Source organism: Microcaecilia unicolor, chromosome 8, assembly GCF_901765095.1.
Source record: "Microcaecilia unicolor chromosome 8, aMicUni1.1, whole genome shotgun sequence".
NCBI lineage: Eukaryota > Metazoa > Chordata > Amphibia > Gymnophiona > Siphonopidae > Microcaecilia > Microcaecilia unicolor.
Genome location: NC_044038.1, coordinates 142,835,987 through 142,858,222, shown reverse-complemented (window position 1 = coordinate 142,858,222; position 22,236 = coordinate 142,835,987). Strand labels below are relative to the sequence as shown.

At 43.7% G+C, this 22,236-nt stretch overlaps 1 protein-coding gene across 1 annotated transcript in view; it reads left to right on the top strand.

The window, feature by feature from the left end:
- Nucleotides 1-22,236, top strand: part of APBB3 (amyloid beta precursor protein binding family B member 3) — a 94,297-nt gene that overhangs the window by 38,644 nt on the left and 33,417 nt on the right. Inside the window, exons 7-10 of the mRNA XM_030212923.1 lie at nucleotides 2,643-2,648; nucleotides 2,790-2,904; nucleotides 8,297-8,384; nucleotides 13,675-13,758. Of these exons, the coding sequence (XP_030068783.1) occupies nucleotides 2,643-2,648; nucleotides 2,790-2,904; nucleotides 8,297-8,384; nucleotides 13,675-13,758 (293 nt within the window). The remainder of the gene's footprint in view (nucleotides 1-2,642; nucleotides 2,649-2,789; nucleotides 2,905-8,296; nucleotides 8,385-13,674; nucleotides 13,759-22,236) is intronic.

Below are 22,236 nucleotides of genomic sequence, written 5' to 3'. Positions count from 1 at the left end.
CTGGCTATTGTGGGATGGGTCTCGCCCCACTCCTGAAGGGTGGCCTGGCATTTGAGTAACAGCACCATTTTCGCTAGAAAAAACACATTGCAATACAGTACATGTGTTTGTGCTTTCTTTCTGCATACCTTATATTTGTTTACCACTAACTGGTACACTAATTTTGGTTTTCATAGTACCATACTGTTCATGTTTCTGTAAGTGTCAAAAAAGAATATATTTTTCATACTGACAACTGAAAATAAATGTGTATGTGCTTTTCCTTCTGCATATGTTTGTTTGCAGTATTTATTTACCATACCGGTATTTTTCACTTTTGCAAAATGAGGGTGTGTCTTAGAATCGAGGAAATATGGTAGCAGATGGGGAAACACTTGGGTGTGTGTACAGGGGAAGGATGCAGCAAGAGAGGAGAAAGGTAGGAACCTGTTTGGAGAGGAGAGGGAGCAATGTGCTGTGGGAAGGAAATATGTATATGCAATTTTTCATCATATTCAGCAGGTTTAACAATTTTCCATGCAGTGGGAATTTATATCATGGGTTTGGAAGATGAGCCCTTGGGCTGTCGCCGAGTTCCCAACCTGGAGGTCAGGAGGGTCCCAGCAGACGGTGGCCAAGTCACTCTAGACAGCAACACTGAAGTTGAAGACTGGAACGTAGGGCTGGACTGAAGACTGGAACACAGAAGCTGAAGACTGGAATGCAGGGCTGGACTTGAAGACTGGAACACAGAAGTTGAAGACTGGGACGCAGGGCTGGACTGAAGACTGGAACACAGAAGCTGACTAGAGAAAGGAATGAATGTTTGGACTGAGGGCAGGGACACAGGAACTGCAGGCAGGAACACCGAGGCAGGCTGGAGACAGGAACAAAGGCTTGAACTGAGGGCAGGAATGCTGAGCCAATAGAAGCAGCACAAACAGTGTTGCAAAGGCAAAGTAGGGAGGGCTCAGGCCCCAGAAGTAGGCACGTGGGGTGATGTCAAGGGGCAACATCAAGTGACGGCATCTAGAACTCTTCCTGCTGCGAGCCCTTTAAAAGTATTTCCAGTGGGCACGTGCACTTAAGGATGGGTGCTGCTCACAGGGAAGCCATCAGGCAGGTATCCTGGCATGGGAACAGCTGCACAGATGGTCTGCTGCACCATAGAAGAAGGCCATGGGCCCCCTGGCGAGAATGCTGCTGCCTTCCCTGACCCCTGCTAAGGGGTACGTCGGGGAGCGGGCCTCAGCTGGAACCGTGACAATTTACTATTACCAAGTCATGCAGTCCAGAGGCGTGATTACTCATGTGATTAAAATTTTTAATACTACAATTAATTTTGATTACATTTTTTATTTGTTGCCCATCCCTAATTGAATAATATGTTGTGCAGGATATCAGCCATGCTGAGCATTTGTTCTAAGAGTGTATTATTTGATTTTTAAAGTAGGTTGTATGCAGCATAGACTACGCCTTGTTATACGCTGTCTAGCTAATGACGTGCATCTGTAGCTCTGTATGGAACGGTTATGACTTTACATGTACTGTGTTGAATGTGTATGTCCTATTCCTGAATAAAAATACTTTAAAAAAAAAAAATTGAAAAGCATGTGCCCAAAATGCATGCCATGATTAAGCGTGATTAATCATGCAATTAAAACATTTAATCACACAATCAATTGTGATTAAAATTTTTAATCGTTGCCCACCCCATCCAATTATTGACTGCTAATTGCTCGTTAACCAATTGTGTTGGTGCACACAACTCAGGATCACGACCAATTTTTGGTGTGCAACTTTTGGCAACCCTTTATAGAAAGGGGCAAAAGGATAGTAGTAGGTAGTCGTAAAACCTGGTATCTTTAGCTTTTTTAAGTGAATAACTGGTCTTATTTAACTTTATTTTGAGCAGGCTAGTACAGTATTCAGATTAAAAAAACACCTATCCCTCATTTACTAAGCAGCACAGCAATGCCGATACAGCCCATTCATAGTGAATGAGCTATGTTGGCATTAGCACATGACAGCCACTAGTGTGGCTTAGTAAACAAGGAAGTTATGTCTGTGGAATGCTTAACTATTCTGCATAGTTTTAAGGTACCGAACACTGAGTATAAATGACTATGGAAATTAACTGATCGCCAAATATTCATACTTAAGTTGTCCTTAGAATGAGGGTTCATTCATTTTGAATCTCCTGTGTGTGCAGTGCGTTGTCTTTATTCTGCATTTAAAAAATAGATGCAGAAATATTTCTGTATTTAGATTCATATTACATATAGTGTATCGCAAGAAAATAAAGTGATGATTAATTAGGTTTAATCTAGATTAGTTGCTTCTCAACCCAGTCCTCAAGGCAAACCCAGCCAGTCAGGTTTTCAGGATATCCACAATGAACATACATGAGAGAGATTTGCATACCAAGGAGGAAGTGTATGCAAATTTATCTCATGCATTATTAATTGTGGAGATCATGAAAACTCAACTGGCTACGTGCACCTTGAGGACTGAGTTGAGAAGCTGTAGTCTAGATGATGGAAGAGATCCAAGCAAACTAATCAAATAGTTTAAATTGGATCTTTGACAATGATATGAAAATTTGCATCACTAACCTTGTTCCTGCTTTTCTTGGTTTATTTCCTCCATGCTGCTCTGTGCAGAGACAGGTAAAATGCTTTCTTTGAATAAGAATTAAAAATAGGCCTTAGTACTGTTTATTTTTAGCAGCATTAGGGAATCCAAACCTGAAAACGCATTCTCTTCCGTGCTTTGCTTAACGTCACTGATTTTTGTGGTTTTGCTTTCAGGGATTTTGCCTTCGTAGCCAATGATAAGGACACTTGTATGCTAAAGTGCCATGTTTTTCGCTGCGATGTCCCTGCTAAAGCCATTGGCAGCGCGCTGCATGAGATGTGCTCAAAGGTAGGGAATAATTGTTGCATAGGATTCCATGGCATAAGATTCTATTTAAAATGATTTCTTCCATTATGGGGGCATAAAAAGTTTTTTGAAAATACAATCCCAGCATTTTTAGAAATGCACTCATTTCTTAAATTTTTAAAAATCTCTCTCTCAGCCTCCAGCAGTCAGTGGGGTTATTAGGGCAAGGGAGGTGGGAGAGAAAACTTACTTTAAAATGAGATTCTAGGATTTCAATAATCCTCACAGTTCTGATTTTCTTTTTTTTAAGGGTTTTCCCCCCTTCCATTCTTGTTAAAAATGTACTTGACTTACATAGTAACATAGACTTAAGAAAAATGTCTATGGGGGCAGACTTAAGAAAAATGTCAGGAAGTATTTTTTCACGGAGAGAGTGGTGGATGCTTGGAATGCCCTCCTGCGGGAGGTGGTGGAGAGGAAAACGGTAACGGAATTCAAACATGCGTGGGATAAACATAAAGGAATCCTCCTTAGAAGGAAGGGATCCCCAGAAGCTTAGCTGGCTGTGGGAGGCAGGGCTGGTGGTTCGGAGGTGGGGATAGTGCTGGGCAGACTTATACGGTCTGTGCCAGAGCCGGTGGTGGGAGGCGGGGCAGGTGGTTGGGAGGTGGGGATAGTGCTGGGCAGACTTATATGGTCTGTGCCCTGAAAAAGACAGGTACAAATCAAGGTAAGGTATACACAAAAAATGACACGTGAGTTTATCTTGTTGGGCAGACTGGGTGGACCGTGCAGGTCTTTTTCTGCCGTCATCTACTATGTTACTATGTTTAAATGACGGCAGATAAAGACCTGTACGGTCCATCCAGTCTGCCCAACAAGATAAACTCATTTTACATGGTATGTGATACTTTATATGTATACCCGAGTTTGATTTGTCCTTGCCTTTCTCAGGGTACAGACCGTAGAAGTCTGTCCAGTACTGTTCTTAGACTAAGTTCTGAAGCTAACATTGAAGCCCCTTAAATTTACACTCTAGCCCATCCCTTATCTATTCAGTCACGATCAGGGCGTAGACTGTAGAAGTCTGCCCAGCTCCCGTTTTGTTTCCAATTACCGGTATCGCCACCCAATCTCCGCTAAGATTCCATGGAACCATTCCTTCTAAACAGGATTCCTTTGTGTTTATCCCACACATGTTTGAATTCCATTACTGTTTTCTTCTCCACCACCTCCCGGCGGGAGGGCATTCCACATATCCACCACCCTCTCCATGAAAAAATACTTCCTGACATTAGTCCTGAGTCTGCCCCCCTTCAACCTCAATTCATGTCCTCTAGTTCTACTGCCTTCCCGTCTCCGGAAAAGGTTCATTTGCGGATTAATATCTTTCAAATTATAAATAGTTAAATTATAAATCATAAATACGGAATTCAAAAATGCGTGGGATAAACATAAAGGAATCCTCCTCAGAAGGAAGGGATCCACAGAAGCTTAGCTGGCGGTGGGAGGCAGGGCTGGTGGTTGGGAGGTGGGGATAGTGCTGGGCAGACTTATACGGTCTGTGCCCTGAAAAAGACAGGTACAAATCAAGGTAAGGTATGCACAAAAAATGGCACATGTGAGTTTATCTTGTTGGGCAGACTGGGTGGACCGTGCAGGTCTTTTTCTGCCTTTATCTACTATGTTACTATGTTACTGTAAATAGTTATAATCAATTCTTCAACAAACTGAGAGCAATCATCTGTGCCCATTAAGAGATTTACTATCCCGCCTATCAAAGTTTGTGTCTAAGTGGCTTACATACATATAGTTCAGTACATGATGCAATATGTGCTTCAATTACAGTTATTTTTAAAAAGATAGCATTACATTTGTTTATGAAAGTGTTTAAAATTTCATTTTAAAATTTTCAGTCTTGCTGCCTCTTATTGAGATTCTCTGTTAGAAAACCTGGAAGGTCTTTTTGAGCACATGCAGGGGTTCTCACACAGCCGCTGCCTCACAAGTTCCTCAGTCTATGACAGAGCTTAGAAATCAACTGCCTGGGATGGTGGGTAGGTATAGGTGTTTGATTTATCCTGCTACCTACACAAAAAAGCAACTTCACTTTCTGTATTGAGAAATAGGATGAAATCTGGAGAATCCCAAGTAGAAGTTTGTCCCATATAGTCTAGGATAGGGCATATGGGGTACTGCATAGATGCTGTACCCCATATGCTGTACGCACTGGTGACGAGCTTCCAGTTCCAAAGACCTCTTAAAACAATAATGACTGGTCATATAACCACTTCACAACTAGCTTCACTAGTTTCTTGGAATATCTAAGTGGCAAATCCTGGGAGAAATACTTGATGAAAAGCAAGCATTGCTCATAATTATCCTGTGAGATCGACCCTTCAGCAGAAGAAGACCCTGATGAAGCATCATATGCCTCCAACACCAGGACTGGTCAATGCCTGTTCTGCGGTTCTCAGCACCAAGGGACTTAGTGCCACAGGAGGCCTCTAACAGCTTCAGCACATAACCAGTACACTTCATCTCTTTGGTTGCTACACTGTTTGATGCAGGATGCACTAGGCTGGTCTTTGTTACACCTATGTGGCTGTTCGGTACTGGGTCATTCACTGACAGTGTTGTGGACTGCATCTCATCCTTTGTGTTTCATAGGCAACTTATTCTGTGCCATTAGACATGGATGGCAAGAGTGACTCCCAAGAATGGCTCAAGGTATTCTGCTGCCTGAGCCAATATCTCAGGGATCTGTCCTGGGACCTCTTCTTTTTTCTATCTATACATCTTCCCTTGGTACTCTGATTTCAACCCATGATTTTCAGTATCACCTTTATGCTGATGACTCCCAGATCTACCTCACTGCCACCAGAAAGTTCTGCAGGAATCCAGGCCAAAGAATCAGCCTGCCTGTCTGACATTGCTGCCTGGATGTCTCACTGCCATCTGAAACTAAACATGACCAAGACTGAGCTTCTTATCTTTCCCTCTACACCAACCTTTCCTCTTCCCCCATTCTCTATCTCTGTGGATAACACTCTCTTCCTCCCTGTCTCATCAGCTCATAACCTTAGGGTCATCTTCAACTCCTCTCTCCTTCTCTGCACATATTCAACAGACTGCTAAAACCTGTTGTTTTTCTTTATAATACCACCAAAAGTCATCCTTTCCTTTCTGAGCACACTACCAGAACCCTTATCCACACTCTTATCACCTCTCGCTTAGACTATTGCAACTTGCTTCTCACAGGTTTCCCACTAAGCCATCTCTCTCTCCTTCAATCTGTTCAAAACTCTGCTGCACTACTTATATTCCACCAGTGCCACTATGATCATATTAGCCCTCTCCTCAAGTCACTTCATTGGCTCCCTATCTGTTTCTACATACAGTTAAAACTCCTCTTATTGACTTACAAGTGCATTCACACTGCAGTTCCTCAGTACCTCTCCACTCTTATCTCTCCCTACACTAAGTACATAAGTATTGCCAAACTGGGACAGACTGAAGGTCCATTATGCCCAGCATCCTGTTTCCAACAGTGGCCAATCCAGGTCACAAGTACCTGGCAAGATCCCAAAACAATACAATACATAGTAGTAGTAGATGGCTGGGTGTCCTCTCTCAGAACTCCAGTCAGGGAACAAGGTAGGTAGGGTTGGGAGGGAAGGGACCTTTTCACTCAGTGCACCAGTGAGGGCCCATCTCCCACCATCTTTCTTTCTTTTCCTAACCCATAGTACTAGTTTGTCTCTCTCTGCTCCCTCCCAATACAAAACCAGATTACAACTGGCACATTCATAAAAGTTGGACTTGGTAGCCTCAACATAATGCCTTCTTCCCTTCATAAAAACACTCACTTCTCTTTCCACAGCCCCTCACTGTCTCCCATGGATTGCTACTTTAACAATGGGGGAAAAGAGAGAAGAGTTTCTCACTCACAGAAGATCAGTGGTATGACTTCAGCTGTCTCTGGTCCTTGGAGGGTGGCACATAGCTTGAGGAATGGGTAGAGCTGAAAATGCAGTGCTTCAGGACACCAAAGAGGCAAGGGTGTCTGGAGGGCCATCAGGAGAAGCATTAAGGGGCAATTCGATAAAGTGGTGCCTAGCGCCACTTCCGTGTGTCAAAGGCGCCATGAAATTGACAGTTAGCATGGGTTGGCCATAGCCGTGTCTCCCACTTGCTCACTTAGGGCCTGATATTGAAATCATGGGAGGCAGCCCACATAAGTGTCATGAGCAGTGCTGACCCCAGAGTTTCAAAACTGGGCCATTTCCGGTGACTGGCATTGAATATCCGTGAGTTTTTTTGGGCTGGTCAAACTTAACCGGCTAAGTTAATATTCAGCGTTGGCTGGTTAAGTTTATAGCAGGCAAAGATAGGCCTGCTATTTAGGTGGTTCAATTTGGCCGCTAAACTTACCTGGCCAGCATCTGAATATTTGTGGACAGCCAGCTTTATTGCCAGATATAGCCAGTTAGCCGCTATGGAGCAGATTCTATATATGGCGCCTAGATTTCTGCGTGGAATATATGTGTAACTTAATTGGCGTAACAAGTCAATCAGCATTTTTAACAGCACTTAACAAGCAATAATGAGCACTAATTGGCAGTTATCACAATTTATGCATGGAAATTGCTAAGTATATTTTATAAAGAGTTGCACCTAAAATATAGAGCACACAGTTCAAACTAAACACTCATAGTTTAAAAGGGGCCTGTTTATTGGTGTTTTGTGGGCATTCCATAATATCAACGCATAATTACAGAATACAGATCAGTGCGCCTAAATCTACACGCACAGATTTACACCAGGTTTTTATTGACATAAATGGGTGCGTGTAGATTTAGGTGCTATGGTATCGACTAAGCATATTCTAAAAACTGCACTTAAATCTTATAGAATACGCTTAGTTCTGCGTGGATTTTTTAGGCACCATATATAGAATCTGGCCCTATGTGCTAAGCACTAATATGCACTTGATTACCTCCTAGTTAGTATATTCTCTGGTATTATTCTATCTGAAGCACTAATATTCAGCAGAGATAATCAGCACTATTTAACCGGCCGGAAGCCGTTCCTGGCCGGTTAATAGCACTGAATATCAGCCAATTAGTTTATAGAATCCTAGAAACTGCACATGACATGTGACATACCTAGGCACGCCAACTTACACCTGCCATTGACTTGACATAAGAGAGCACGCAAATGCTGTCCTTACGCTACTGTTCTATGATGGAACCTTGGTGATAGAATTGGTGCTAAGTGCACGGCATTGGGACACCTAGACTGTGGCAACAATTAGTAGAATTTCTCTGTAAATGATTGTCCAATGTATACTTTTTCCAGATCATTAAGAATGAAAATCAAACCAGAATCTGGTAATTTCCTAACATGGAATGATTTTTTTGTGTGTGTGTAGATTGTGGCAGAGAGGGCAACGACAAGTAGCAGCGTCACTCAATCCGTCACTCTGGAGAGCATTTCTCCTGAAGATCTACCTCTACAAGGTATCAAAAATTGGCCTGCAAACTATTCCTTTCTGACAGTGGTTCATTTCCAAGTTATAAACACTCTGGAGATCTCTATATGATGAAGCGAATTGGAATCTTTCAATCTAGGTAGCTTTGATTTTTGAACTCTGCTTGGCAATGGGCATCTTGACAAGTTAATCCAGTGCTTCCCTAATGTCTAGTGCTTTCCTAATGTTTCCAGTAATAAATTTGCAAGCAACTAATGATCTTCTGTATAGACAATTAAAACTGATACAAAGTCTGAAACAACCCAAGACTTGCATATTTTTTTAATTGATATCTATATTGCCCTCCACAATAAAGGTTGAGCATCCCTCCTTAGTCCTACATGGCAAACAACATAAGGAAAGCCAACAGGAGATTTTTACTCCAAATTCTCTCTCTCTACTTTTTCCTACTGTAACTGGTTGCCTTTTGCTAAACCAAGGCAGCTGAAAATTTGATGTGGCAGCTACTGGAGGTGTTCCCAGTATTTTCTATTACAGGTCATGTGTTAACATTCCCATGCATGATAATTACTCCCGGTTGTTGTGGAAGCACTTAGCATCTCCTATTTAGGAGGCAGTATGTGGATCCATGTTAACCTCATGCTAGTTGGTTAGCATGCAGTATTTGCTGTGCATCAACCACAAAACACCTTCCATATCCATGACATGCCTCCTAACACAAAAAGCACATAAGCCCTGATGCTCAGAAGGCACTAGAGGCCATTAGCGGAGAACTAGTGCCTGCATTTGCTCCTGCTGAATGCTCAGAGCTGGCGAGTGTGCGGAATAACAAGCTTGCCAGCTCTCAGCGCAATGAGCATGCAAATACATGCTAAACAGGTCATCACCTATTCTTCCCCAATGCTCAGTGGGCAGTATGCCAAACTAGGGTGCTCCTCCCACGGCAAACTGTACGCCATAGAAAAGGAGGAGGGAAGGAGTCTTGGTTCCTCCTCCTGCGGGTGTGACATCACAATGGCGGTGGCCTGCCCTGCCGAGTGCATACTGGGATTCACTGTGTGGGGCCTAAATACCATATCAGGGCAGGGCAACACCATTTTGATGATGTGCCTGCAAAGGAGGGACTAGGACTCCTTCTCTCCTCCTTCTCCAGGGTAGGAGGGGTTGGGGGCCACCGCTAAGCCACTAGGTTAGGCTAGTCTTTGAGTGAGGTGGGTCCTGGCCAGGGGTCCGAATAGACACCAGGATTATATTTATTTTTAGGTGGGGGGTCTGGGGTCTACTGGACCACCAAACCTTTGGTGTTTGAGGGGGTGGGAGGTCTGGGGTCCACTAGACCACCAGGGCTTTTCTCCTATGCTTTATCTGGGCATGCGCTTAAGAGCTATGCTTAACACACAACTCTTCAGCGCATGTGCCAGACACTGTCCTCCCATGGCTCTTCCTAATGCTCAACGCTAGCAATGCGCCACTCCTCCAGGAGTGGAGGAGTGGCCTAGTGGTTAGGGTGGTGGACTTTGGTCCTGGGGAACTGAGGAACTGAGTTCAATTCCCACTTCAAGCACAGGCAGCTCCTTGTGACTCTGGGCAAGTCACTCAACCCTCCATTGCCCCATGTAAGCCGCATTGAGCCTGCCATGAGTGGGAAAGTGCGGAGTACAAATGTAACAAAAAAAAATTTGCATGTCATTAGCATTGAGCATTAAGGAGTTCCTTCACCAAGCTGTTGTGGCAGTATTTTTTCAGCGCTGTTTAGAACAGTGCCAGAATTTTGAGCATCTGTCCATTAATGCCTGCTTTACCGCACCCTAACTGCAAAAATACCTCAAAGACCCTTAATGCAGATATGTTCTAGCAGTTACTGTGTGGTAAACCACGCATTCATGGGGGAATTCTATAGCACTCAAAGTTGTGCGCCCAATTTGCATACATGATTTAATTGAGTAATAAGCCAATTCATGTCAATAATTGGGTGCTAACAATCAAGTATTGGCATTAATTGGTAACAGTTTGGACTTTTGTGTTTCATCTTGCTAAGCACTTTTCTATACAGATGTGTGCGTAAATCTTTTACCATGCAGCTGAAAGGGGGCATGGCCATGAGAGGAGCATGGGAGGGTTAAGGGTGTTCATTAAAGATGCACACAGTATTATAGAATTTGGGGGATCCCCACCTAATTTACACATGAGGATTTACACCAGGTTTCAGGTGGCGTAAATTCTCACGCCAAAAATTGGTCGCAGATCCTAGTACTATGCACTATTCTATAAACTACGCACAACCGGGAGAGCTGTTTATAACACAGTGCTCAGCAAGCATTTTTTTTTTGGCAACCAAATTTGGGCACCATTTACCAGTGGCGTAGCAAGGGTGGCTGCCACCGGGGGTGGTTCGCCGTTGCACACCCCCCCAGGTGCAGCACGATGACCCCCCCCCCCCGGAGTGCATTTTAACTGATGGGAGGCTCCACGCCCCTTCTCCCATCTGTTCCCCCTTCTCCCATCTGAGTCTCCTCCCCTCTGCTCCCCCGGACCCAGTGCCTACCCTCAGCTCCATCCAAAGTCCTCTTCTTCCTGCCAGCTCCCGCACGCTACTACCTTTACAAAGAAACCTCGGAAGCCGAGGTGCAGCGCCTCACGTCTGCATGTAAAAGAAGTGTGGATCGTCTCTTCGGGCCTTCCCTCACTCTGTCTGTCCCGCCCTCTGCTGACGCAACTTCCTATTTCCACAAGGGCGGGACAGACAGAGTGAGGGAAGGCCCGAAGAGATGATCCACATTTATTTTACATGCAGACGCGAGGCGCTGCACCTCGGCTTCCGAGATTTCTTTGTAAAGGTAGTAGGGTGCGGGAGCTGGCAGGAAGAAGAGGACTTTGGGAGCACCCTCGAGTTGACACCCGGGGCGGACCGCCCCCACCGCCCTGCCCTTGCTACGCCACTGCCATTTACTGAATCTAGTCCTAAGTGATTAATGGCTTGGGGGTTCTTTGACCGAGCTGTGGGAAAAAGGGCCCTGTGCTAGCGGTGGGAGCTATTTTTCCCGTGCACCAGGGCCATTTTTACAGCAGCGGTAAAAAGTCCCACAGATAAACATGGCCATGCGTTAAGAGAACTCTTACCAGTTGGACATGTGGCGGGGAGTCTTTACAGCCACCCATTGAGGTGGCGACAAGGGCTCCCTCGGTAACCCGGCGGTAACTGGGCAGCATGTGGCGATGCCCAATTACTGCCAGGTTACTGCCGTGCAAGCCATTTCCGTGGGTTTTGTAGAAGTACTTATTAGCAGAAAATCAGTTATGCAGTAATTATTCTGGACTTCAAACCTGGTTCACACACTACATGCATTATGCCACTACTCATGTTCGGAACATTTTGAGTCAGTTAGAGAAGGTAATGGCTCAACCCATGCAACCCCAGAATGCTAGACCCAAATGAGTTATTACTCTTGCTGCTGGTGCCCTTCTTTTCACTGCCTTGGGTCACTTTTTGGCTCATCCATGTCAATGGCCAATGCAGTCTTTATACATCAATTGCAATCTGCTATGCGAGCATTTGAAGCTGACGTGAAAGACATTAAGGCACAGATATGTGTCCAACAACATCAACTTATTGCCCAAGGCAAGACCCTTGAAGATACTGCCATGCTTGTCAAATTGCTTTCACATAAAATTGATGTTAATACTTCTGAGTTGTTTGTTAATTAAAGGTGTTATGAATGAAGAATGCATGTTTGTACAACCTGTGAGGGGACCGTATCCAGGATTTTTTCAGGGAATTGGATAATAGTATTAGTATTCTTATGCAAGGTCATATACCCACCTATGTGGTTTCCTCTGTTGTCATTCATGATGCTTTTGTTAAAGTTATCTGTATGTCAACTGAACACTTAGAATCCATAGCAGCTCTACAAAAAATGGTTCAGGCTTAAACAGGCCTCAGACCAACAAAGGTGAGACAGCAGGAAAAAAACCCTACAGTTTTCTTTTTTCCCTGGCTGTGTTGGGCCGGCGGTAGTCCCAATTTAGCATTTGGTAAGCCCGCATTCGGCTTACCGACGCTCTGTAAAAGAACCCCTTAATGTGGTTTAGTAATAGGACCCTTAGTCGTGGGCTCCAAGTAACATACTGCAACAAGATTTACAGGGAGAGCTACTAACATGCACTACACAACAGTAAAGCCATTAACTCATGTTAATACTAAAATGGAACCTGCAGAAAAATTAACAGCATTATTGTGTGCTAATGCATTAGTGCACATTAGTTAACTCTCTCGTTATTTAGCCTTCCAGTAGACTGAAATTTCTCCTTTACAATGAAATTATATATCAAAGCTTATTTTGTTATACAGTTTCTGAGTGCAGACACCCACAGTCCCTTGGCTTTTTCATCTATGTCTCCACTGATCACAATTATAGGCCTTTTCCGAGCATACAGTGGCTCTGAAAAAGCTAAGGGGTCCTTTTACAAAGGCGCGCTGAAAAAGCTTTTGGTAGTGTAAGCGTGGGTTTTGGGCATGCACTGATCCATTTTTAGCATGCCTATAAAAAAGGCATCTTTTGGGGGGGAGGGGGCAAAAATGGACATGCGGCAAAATCAAAATTGCCATGCGTCCATTTTGGGACTGAGACCTTACTGCCAGCCATAGACCTAGTGGTAAAGAATCTGGGTGGTAATGACCTACACGCATCAAATGCCACTTGGCACGCGCCCATTATGTGCACCAGAAAATAAAAAATATATTTCAGACGCGCGTAGCTGACGCGTGCCAAAATTGAAATTACTGCAAGGGCCATGCGGTAACCAGGCAATAACTCCAATTTGGCGCACGTTCGGCTCACGTAGGCGCCTACACGGCTTAGTAAAAGGGGCCCTTAGTTCCAAGTGACCACTTCCAAAACCTGAAACCACAGATCCTCTGAAACCTTGGAATCTCGTTCACTCTTTTGCAGCACTACTTTTTAATATTGAAGTATTTGAAAATCAGCATTTCGCATATTCAGAATTATGACTTCCCAGAATCTCTTTCCAGTTTCAAAAATGTATATTTTGATTCCATACTATTTCTAACATGGCCCCTCTTAAAGACTGTTTATTATGTATGGTGAACTGATTATCATCCTCACTGGCCTGAGGTTTTTCTTTGGCGCATTGAACCCTACTTTTATTTACATTTCTGTACAGCAGACGATACATGAATTTTGATCTTCAATTAGTTGACTGACTTATGAAGGCTATTATGCAGTCTCTTATGCATACAGGCTTGAGGTTTCAGTGGGATAATGGAAAATTGACTCACTCATATTCAATGTCTTCCTCAGTTGATATTCTGGATGCCGTAAGACAGTCTATTCAGAAATACGAAGCACTTTATGTAGGCAGTCTACCGGTGTCAAAACCAATGGGTAAGTGCTATCTACTGAATTTTCTTTCATTCTACACAAGTTGAATGCACCCAATGCTATATCCTTTCGTGCCATAAGCAACCTTAGCTCCAAAAACCAAACTTTCACTTTCTGTGTCTCCACTAACTAGATATTAAAACATCATATACTGCACCTTCTATTTATTTTGGTGATGAATTGTGTAAAATCTTAGAGTACTCTGGATAAAAACGCTGTATACATGCAGTCACATTATTACTATAATGGTCACACAAGTCTGCTACTGGCTTTCTTCAGAAAGTGCCAAATTCACTTATTTATTTAGTTATGACATTTATATCCCACATGAACTCAGATTCAATGTGGCTTACATGACAAATTACAAACATAACAGCAAGTAAATTACATCATAAAATACAACGTGAAGTGGTATGACAATAGACTTGATAAGAGCAGGAATAATTGGAAAACAGGTCATAATTTTGATTTAAACTGGGTGTTCAAGTTATAACTTGAGGAACTAGGTAAGAACGTAGTTAATTGAGATCAGATGGAATAATGGAAGATGGGGTAAGGTATTATTGCATAGGGATTCTTGTATCTTTAAAGGTTAAGCTGAAGAGATGGGTTATCACTTGCAACAAAGCCTCTTTCTATTCAATCCTGTAGCACAAAAATCTTTATGGCAGGTTTTTGGACTCCATGGGGCAAAGATGAGGAGATTTCTGAAGAAAAACTAAGGAGGCTAGGGCTTTTCAGCTTGGAGAAGAGATGGCTGAGGGGAGACATGATAGAGGTATATAAAATAACGAGTGGAGTGGAACAGGTGGACGTGAAGCGTCTGTTTATTCTTTCCAAAAATAGTAGAACTAGGGGGCATGCGATGAAACTACAGTGTAGTACACAGTGGCGTAGCCAGACCTGACATTTTGGCTGGGCCCAGAGCTAATATGGGCGGGCACTATATATATATATATATATATATATATATATATATATATATATATATATATATATATATAGGTGGGCTTCTGGGTGGGGATGGGCTCTTCACTGCAGGGCAAAAAAAGGTATATTTTAATCATTAAATATATACATTTTTTGCCCTAGGCAGTGAAGTGCTTACCCCACCCAGAAATTCCACAACAATAAATTTTAATAGTGCCCACCAGGCCCCAGCTAGCTTAATTTTTAAAAACAAATTACCATGATAATGTTAAAAATAAGATGCAAAAAAACCCAAAAAGCATTTTATTACCTGCTGCTGGGCTGGGCTGGCAGCTGCTGCTTGGCAGTAAGTTACCTGGGGCCGGGAGACAGGAACTTGACTTCGAGCAGACCTTTCTTCTGTTTCTTTCCTTTCCCAAATTCAATTTCCACGTTTCCAGGCCAGGGAGGGCAGGGCCAGGCTGAACCCTGCATACGTGCATGTGGCCATGTGCAGCTTAGCCTTACCCTGCCCTCCCTCAGATGCCACGTCACGTCGAGCGGAGCAGAGCGAAAGCGAGGCTGAGGCACGCCGCTGCGCACAGCCACGTCCGGGACGGGTCATACCGCTACCGCGATCATGCGAATGCAGTGCGACCAACAACAACGACGCCACCACCGATGCACTGCCTCTCTCTAAGCCCGAAGGTAGGTGGGCGTGAGCTGATGATGTCTTCTGAGCCTGCCCTGAGCGTGGGTGCCCGCGATGTATGCTAGGGCGGCTAGGCTCAGCTGTTGCATGCGGTGTGTGTGTGTGCGTTTGGGTGGTGGGCGGGCCTGAGGAAATCGGACGGAGCCTGAGATCAGCTGCCAGAGCGCCGCGGGTCGGGTGCTGTCTCTCTGCCGTCACGCTAGGCAGCTAGGCTGCTGCTGCAGTTGTGTGTGCGCTGGGTGGGTGGGCCTGGGCTGAAATTGGGTGGCCCAGGCCCACCCATAGCTACGCCCTGGTAGTACATTTACAAGAAATAGGAGAAACGTTTTCTTCAACCAACGTGTAATTAAACTCTGGAATTCATTGCCGGAGAACGTGGTGAAGGTGATTAGCTTGGCAGAGTTTTAAAAGGGTTTGGACAGTTTCCTAAAGAATAAGTCCACTGACCACTACTAAATGGTCTTGGGAAAAATCCACAATTTTGGGAATAACGTATAGAATGTTTGTACGTTTGGGAAGCTGCCAGGTGCCCTTGACCTGGATTGGCCGCTGTCGGGGACAGGATGCGGGGCTTGATGGGCCTTTGGTCTTTTCCCAGTATGGCATTACTTATGTACTTATGGAAAGGTGTTTCTTCTGCATGGCAGGAAGTTGCTAATTCTAGTGGATAAAAGCAAATGACATTATACTACTGAGATCTACAAAACCGTACAAGAAACCATCACTATTTAGCACTTAAAATTTTATCTAACCTATATAAAAGATTAATCAAAACAGGATAAAATTTCTGTCAAAGAACATTGGAGCACTGAACATTTAGATATACTTCTAATATCATTCACATGAGATGCTCAGGCAAATCACATGGAGGGGCATTTTTGATATTACGTCTAAGTCCAACTTTAGACGTTTTGCTCAAAACGTCCAGAATCCAAATAGCAAATGTAGCCATTTTTGAAACAGCAAAATGTCTATCTTTTTTTTTTTTTTAATGGCCACATGCAAGATGTTGTTGTGTTCTGAGTGTTTATCTTTCTGGTCCATTTTTGAAACAAAAAAACCCCAAAGTCTTAGATTTCAAGCGTGCTGATTTTAGTAAAATGGGGGAATACCTGAGGAATGAGCTGATGGGCTGGGAGAACGAACAAGAAGTGGAAGTACAGTGGTCCAGGCTGAAAGAAGCTATAAATAGAGCCACAAGCATTTATGTAAGGAGAGTAAATAAAAGCAAGAGAAAAAGGAAACCGATATGGTTCTCCAAGCAAGTGGCCGAGAAAATAAAGGCTAAAGAGTTGGGGTTCCTGAAATACACCAAAACTCAAGAAGCCGAACACAGAGAGGAATACCGGTGGAAACTAAAAGAAGCCAAGAGAGACATACGTCTGGCGAAAGCGCAAGCGGAAGAAAAAATGGCTAGAAATGTAAGGAGGGGTGACAAAAATTTCTTCAGGTATATTAGTGAAAGGAGGAAGACAAATAAGGGAATTGTGAGACTAAAAGACGCTGCGAACCGCTATGTAGACAATGATGAAGAAAAAGCAAATTTGCTAAATAGATACTTTTGTTCTGTATTCACAGAAGAAAATCCTGGAGAAGGACCGCGATGGACTGGCAAAAGTGCAAATGAAAATGGAGTAGATATAGCACCGTTCATGGAAGAGAGTGTGTATAAACAACTTGAAAAGCTAAAGGTGGACAAAGCCGTGGGACCGGACAGTATCCACCCCAGGATATTAAAGGAGCTCAGAGAGGTTCTGGCGGGTCCTCTTAAAGATTTGTTTAATAAATCCTTGGAGACAGGAGAGGTTCCAAGGGATTGGAGAACGGCGGATGTGGTCCCTCTTCACAAAAGTGGTGATAGGGAAGAAGCTGGAAACTACAGGCCGGTAAGCCTCACTTCGATTATTGGAAAAGTAATGGAAGCAATGCTGAAGGAAAGGATAGTGAATTCCCTGGAAGCCAATAAGTTGCAAGATCCGAGACAACATGGTTTTACCAAAGGGAAATCGTGCCAAACGAATCTCATTGAATTCTTTGACTGGATGACTGGAGAATTAAATCAGGGTTGTGATATAGACGTAATCTACCTAGATTTCAGCAAGGCTTTTGACACGGTTCCCCACAGGAGGCTCTTGAACAAACTGGATGGGCTGAAGATAGGACCCGAAGTGGTGAACTGGATTAGGAACTGGTTGACGGACAGACGCCAGAAAGTGGTGGTAAATGGAATTCGCTCGGAGGAGGGAAAGGTGAGTAGTGGTGTGCCTCAGGGATCGGTGCTAGGACCAATTCTGTTCAATATATTTGTGAGTGACATTGCTGAAGGGTTAGAAGGTAAAGTTTGCCTTTTTGCGGATGATACTAAGATTTGTAACAGAGTGGACACCCGGGAGGGAGTGGAAAACATGAAAAAGGATCTGCGGAAGCTAGAAGAATGGTCTAAGGTTTGGCAATTAAAATTCAATGTGAAGAAATGCAAAGTGATGCACTTAGGGAGTAGAAATCCACGGGAGACGTATGTGTTAGGCGGGGAGAGTCTGATAGGTACCGACGGGGAGAGGGATCTTGGGGTGATAGTATCTGAGGATCTGAAGACGACGAGACAGTGTGACAAGGCGGTGGCCATAAGTAGAAGGTTGCTAGGCTGTATAGAAAGGGGAGTGACCAGCAGAAGAAAAGAGGTTTTAATGCCCCTGTATAAGTCGTTGGTGAGGCCCCACCTGGAGTATTGTGTTCAGTTCTGGAGGCCGTATCTTGCTAAGGATGTAAAAAGAATTGAAGCGGTGCAAAGAAAAGCTACGAGAATGGTATGGGTTTTGCGTAACAAGACGTATGAGGAGAGACTTGCTGACCTGAACATGTATACCCTGGAGGAAAGGAGAAACAGGGGTGATATGATACAGATGTTCAAATATCTGAAAGGTATTAATCCGCAAACGAACCTTTTCCGTAGATGGGAAGGCGGTAGAACTAGAGGGCACGATACGAGATTGAAGGTGGGCAGACTCAAGAAAAATGTCAGGAAGTATTTTTTCACGGAGAGAGTGGTGGATGCTTGGAATGCTCTCCCGCGGGAGGTGGTGGAGAGGAAAACGGTAACGGAATTCAAACATGCGTGGGATAAACATAAAGGAATCCTGTTCTGAGGGAATGGATCCTCAGAAGCTTAGCTGAGATTAGGTGGCAGAGCCGGTGGTGGGAGGTGGGGCTGGTGGTTGGGAGACGAGGATAGTGCTGGGCAGACTTATACGGTCTGTCCCAGAGCCGGTGGTTGGGAGGCAGGGATAGTGCTGGGCAGATTTATACGGTCTGTACCCTGAAAATGACAGATACAAATCAAGGTAAGGTATACACAAAAAGTAGCACATATGAGTTTATCTTGTTGGGCAGACTGGATGGACCATGCAGGTCTTTTTCTGCCATCATCTACTATGTTACTATGTTAAGAGAAAGACATATGAAATCAAGCCATTAGGATGTAGGAGAAGCCAGCAGTACACTGGCCACACAGACATCCCTGCAGAGCAGTGGGGCACCCTAGGGGGCACTGCAGTGGACTTCACATAAAAGCTCCCAGGTACGCATCTCACTGATACCCTCTTATATTGTATGGTGAGCCCTCCAAAACACACCAAAAACCTACTGTCCCCAACTGTACACCACTAAACTAGCCCTCATGGCTGAAGGGGTTACTTATATATGGGTACAGTAGATTTTTGGTGGGTTTTGGAGGGCTCACATTTTCCACCACAAGTGTAACAGGTAGAGTGGGATATGGGCCTCAATCCTTCTTTCTCCAGTGCACTGCACTAACCACTACAGTATTCCAAGGATCTGGCTATAACATCTGAAGCTGTCATAGAGGCTGGTATGTACTGTTTGTTTTCACATCTTTGGGGGTGGGAGGGGGTCAGTGACTACTGGGGGAGTAAGTACTTTGATCCCTCCAGTGGTTATCTGGTCCTTAAGGCTACCTTTTTCTGCATTATTTGTTCTAAAAACAGGTCTAGGCACTGGAGATAAATTGCATAGGTAAACGTCTGATTCACACTTTCTATGGTACTTGCTAGTGAAGATAAATTCAATGTACACAGCTAACAAGTATAATTCTCTCTTATTCTTTGTTAACGGAGGAAAAGACTTCAGATGCTCTGCCTTCACTTTGTCAAATTATGTTCTGTGAATGGCAGACTGCCTCATATCCAATGCAGACTGGAATTCTGCTATCGTTGAATATGTTGCGAGCTCCTCATAAGTCAAAAACCTCCAATTGAATGATGATTAAATTTATAACAGAAAGCTGTATTTTAATACAACGTACTTCTTGAATTAGAAAAGGGCACTTATCTGAGCTGTAGCTGGGTCGATAGGGTACGCTCGACAGAGAGCCCCTGTTTTACAAGTGTTTCTTAAGGAGCTGTGCCCTCGGCTACTGCATGTGTCCTAGAAGAATGTGCAGATATACATACTGAGAGAAAGGACACGGAAAATGCTATCAGGTTTTTCTGCTCAAAGAAGAAAAGAGCCTACCTTCTGGAGTCCATCTGATTCCTTCTGCAGAACTCTGAATGATGTAAAATGGCGCCTGCTTTTAAACAGACGCTATCTGAGTCTTCCATTCAAGACAGTTTTATTTAAAGGGACCACCTAGAATTGGGCAAGATACTACTTCTTAAAGAGCCCTTTACAAAAAAATGTTCCATTCTATATGATTGTTTAATCCTATAGGGGTTAAAGAGTTCAACTTGAAAATCCAGTGTTGTTGTGTTTGGATGAGTGCATGGTTACGATCTCCATCTCTTATGGATTTTGCTATATGATTGATGGCTATACATTTAAAGTCAGTGAAAGTATGAAGTTTTTCTATACAGTGAACCACAAGAGGGGCTTCTTTTTGTTGGTGAATAATATTAAACTTGTGGTCACTGAGACGTTGCTTTAGTGTTCGTGTGGTTTTGCCCATGTACAATTTTTGACAAGACACATCAAAACGTACACCACATTGGGTGCTGTCGCAATCAGTGTCATATTTCAATCTGTACTTTTTATGATCGTAAAGATTAATGAAAACATTTGTAGTTATCATATTGGGATAGAACATGCATTTGCCACACTCTTTATGGCCTATGTTCGATGTAATTATCTTATTTGTTAACTGGGGCTGCATTATGTCCCGAAGGTTTTGTCTCCTGGAATAGGCGATGCACAGCTGGTGATCATGGAAAGCAGGGTGAGCTTGTAATATTGTCCAATGTGTTTTAAAATACGAACAACTCCTCTGATGCCATGAGTATATGCAACTGCCTATCTGATGTTTTATAGGTAAACGTCTGCAAAACAGGTTTCGAAAATAGCAATTTGGATGTTTTGAAAAGAAATTCATCCAAATGCTGCTTCATGACACTTTTTGGATGTGTTTCTGTTTTGAAAATGAGCCCTAAAGCCTCCCACTGCCTCCGGGGACAGGAAAATAGCTACTGTACCTGAATGTAAGCTACTAATGAGAAGGCTTAAGTCTAACTAATAAATAAGGGGGAAATTTTATAAAGTTATTTTTGTATGTATATGCCTCTGATAAAATTATCTCACATATACATGTAAAAGTATGTGTGATGGCAGTTTGTCAGTATTTGAACATGTCTTCAGACTAGGCAAGTTCTGGGGTACTACTACTAATCATTTCTTTAACGCTACTAGACTTACACAGTGCTGTACACATTATATGCAGGTACTTTCTCTGTCCCTAGCAGGCTCACAATCTAATTTTTTGTACCGGGGACAACGGAGAGTTAAGTGACTTGCCCAACATCACAAGGAGCTGCAGTGGGAATGGAACGCAGGTTGCCAGGATCAAACCATGCTGCACTAACCCTTAGGCCACCACTGGATCATGGGCAGAGATGCAACATACAGTAATATTTTATAAAATACCCAGGACTATTCTTATTGTGTGCGCACAAATATACAAGTCTGTGGGTTCATTTTACCCATGATTGTTGCAGAATCTGTGCTAGTAATCCATAAAGATACATACACCATTAGCCTGCTTATAATCGAAAGAGAAAAACGCTTATATTGCAACCCAAATCGGGAGATGGGCGTCTTTCTCCCGTGGGCGCCCAAATCGGTATAATCAAAAGCCGATTTTGGGTATTTCCAACTGCAATCCGTCGCGGAAAAGGGTAAAGTTGACGGGGGGGTGTCGGAGGCATGGTGAAGGCGGAACTGGGGCGTGGTTATTGGCCGAGGAGAGATGGGCGTCTTTAGCTGATAATCGGAAAAAAAGGCGTTTTTACCGCGATTTTAGGTCACTTTTTTTTTACCCTTTTTTTTCACGAACAAGTCCCAAAAAGTGCCCCAACTGCCCAGATGACCACCGGAGGGAATCGGGGATGACCTCCCCGGACTCCCCCAGTAGTCACTAACCCCCTCCCACAAAAAAAAACCCACTTTAATAACTTTTTTTCCAGCCTCTATGCCAGTCTCAAATGCCGTACCCACCTCTATGACAGCAGATTGTGTTCTATCCTGTGACAGCTTTTCCCTGGTTCTGATGTGGCTCTCGGGTGAATGTGACAACTTTTCTGTTATGCGCACTGCAGAGTCACATCAGCAATGCATTGTGGTGGGTGTAGGGTATTGGGCTCCATGATTCCACTAGCTTGTGGCAAATGCTCACGATGTTGGTAGTTGGTAGGCTCTATTCCCATGGTACTTTTCCCCCTGCTTACTGGGTCAGAGTGTGCCCTGTTTTGTTTCCGGTAGTCCATGAGGTAGTGGCCATTTTGTAAGCCAGTTTTAGATCCCTTTCACGTGTTAGCCACGTTACAGAACTTAGTTCTTACCTTGAATGTGGCTGA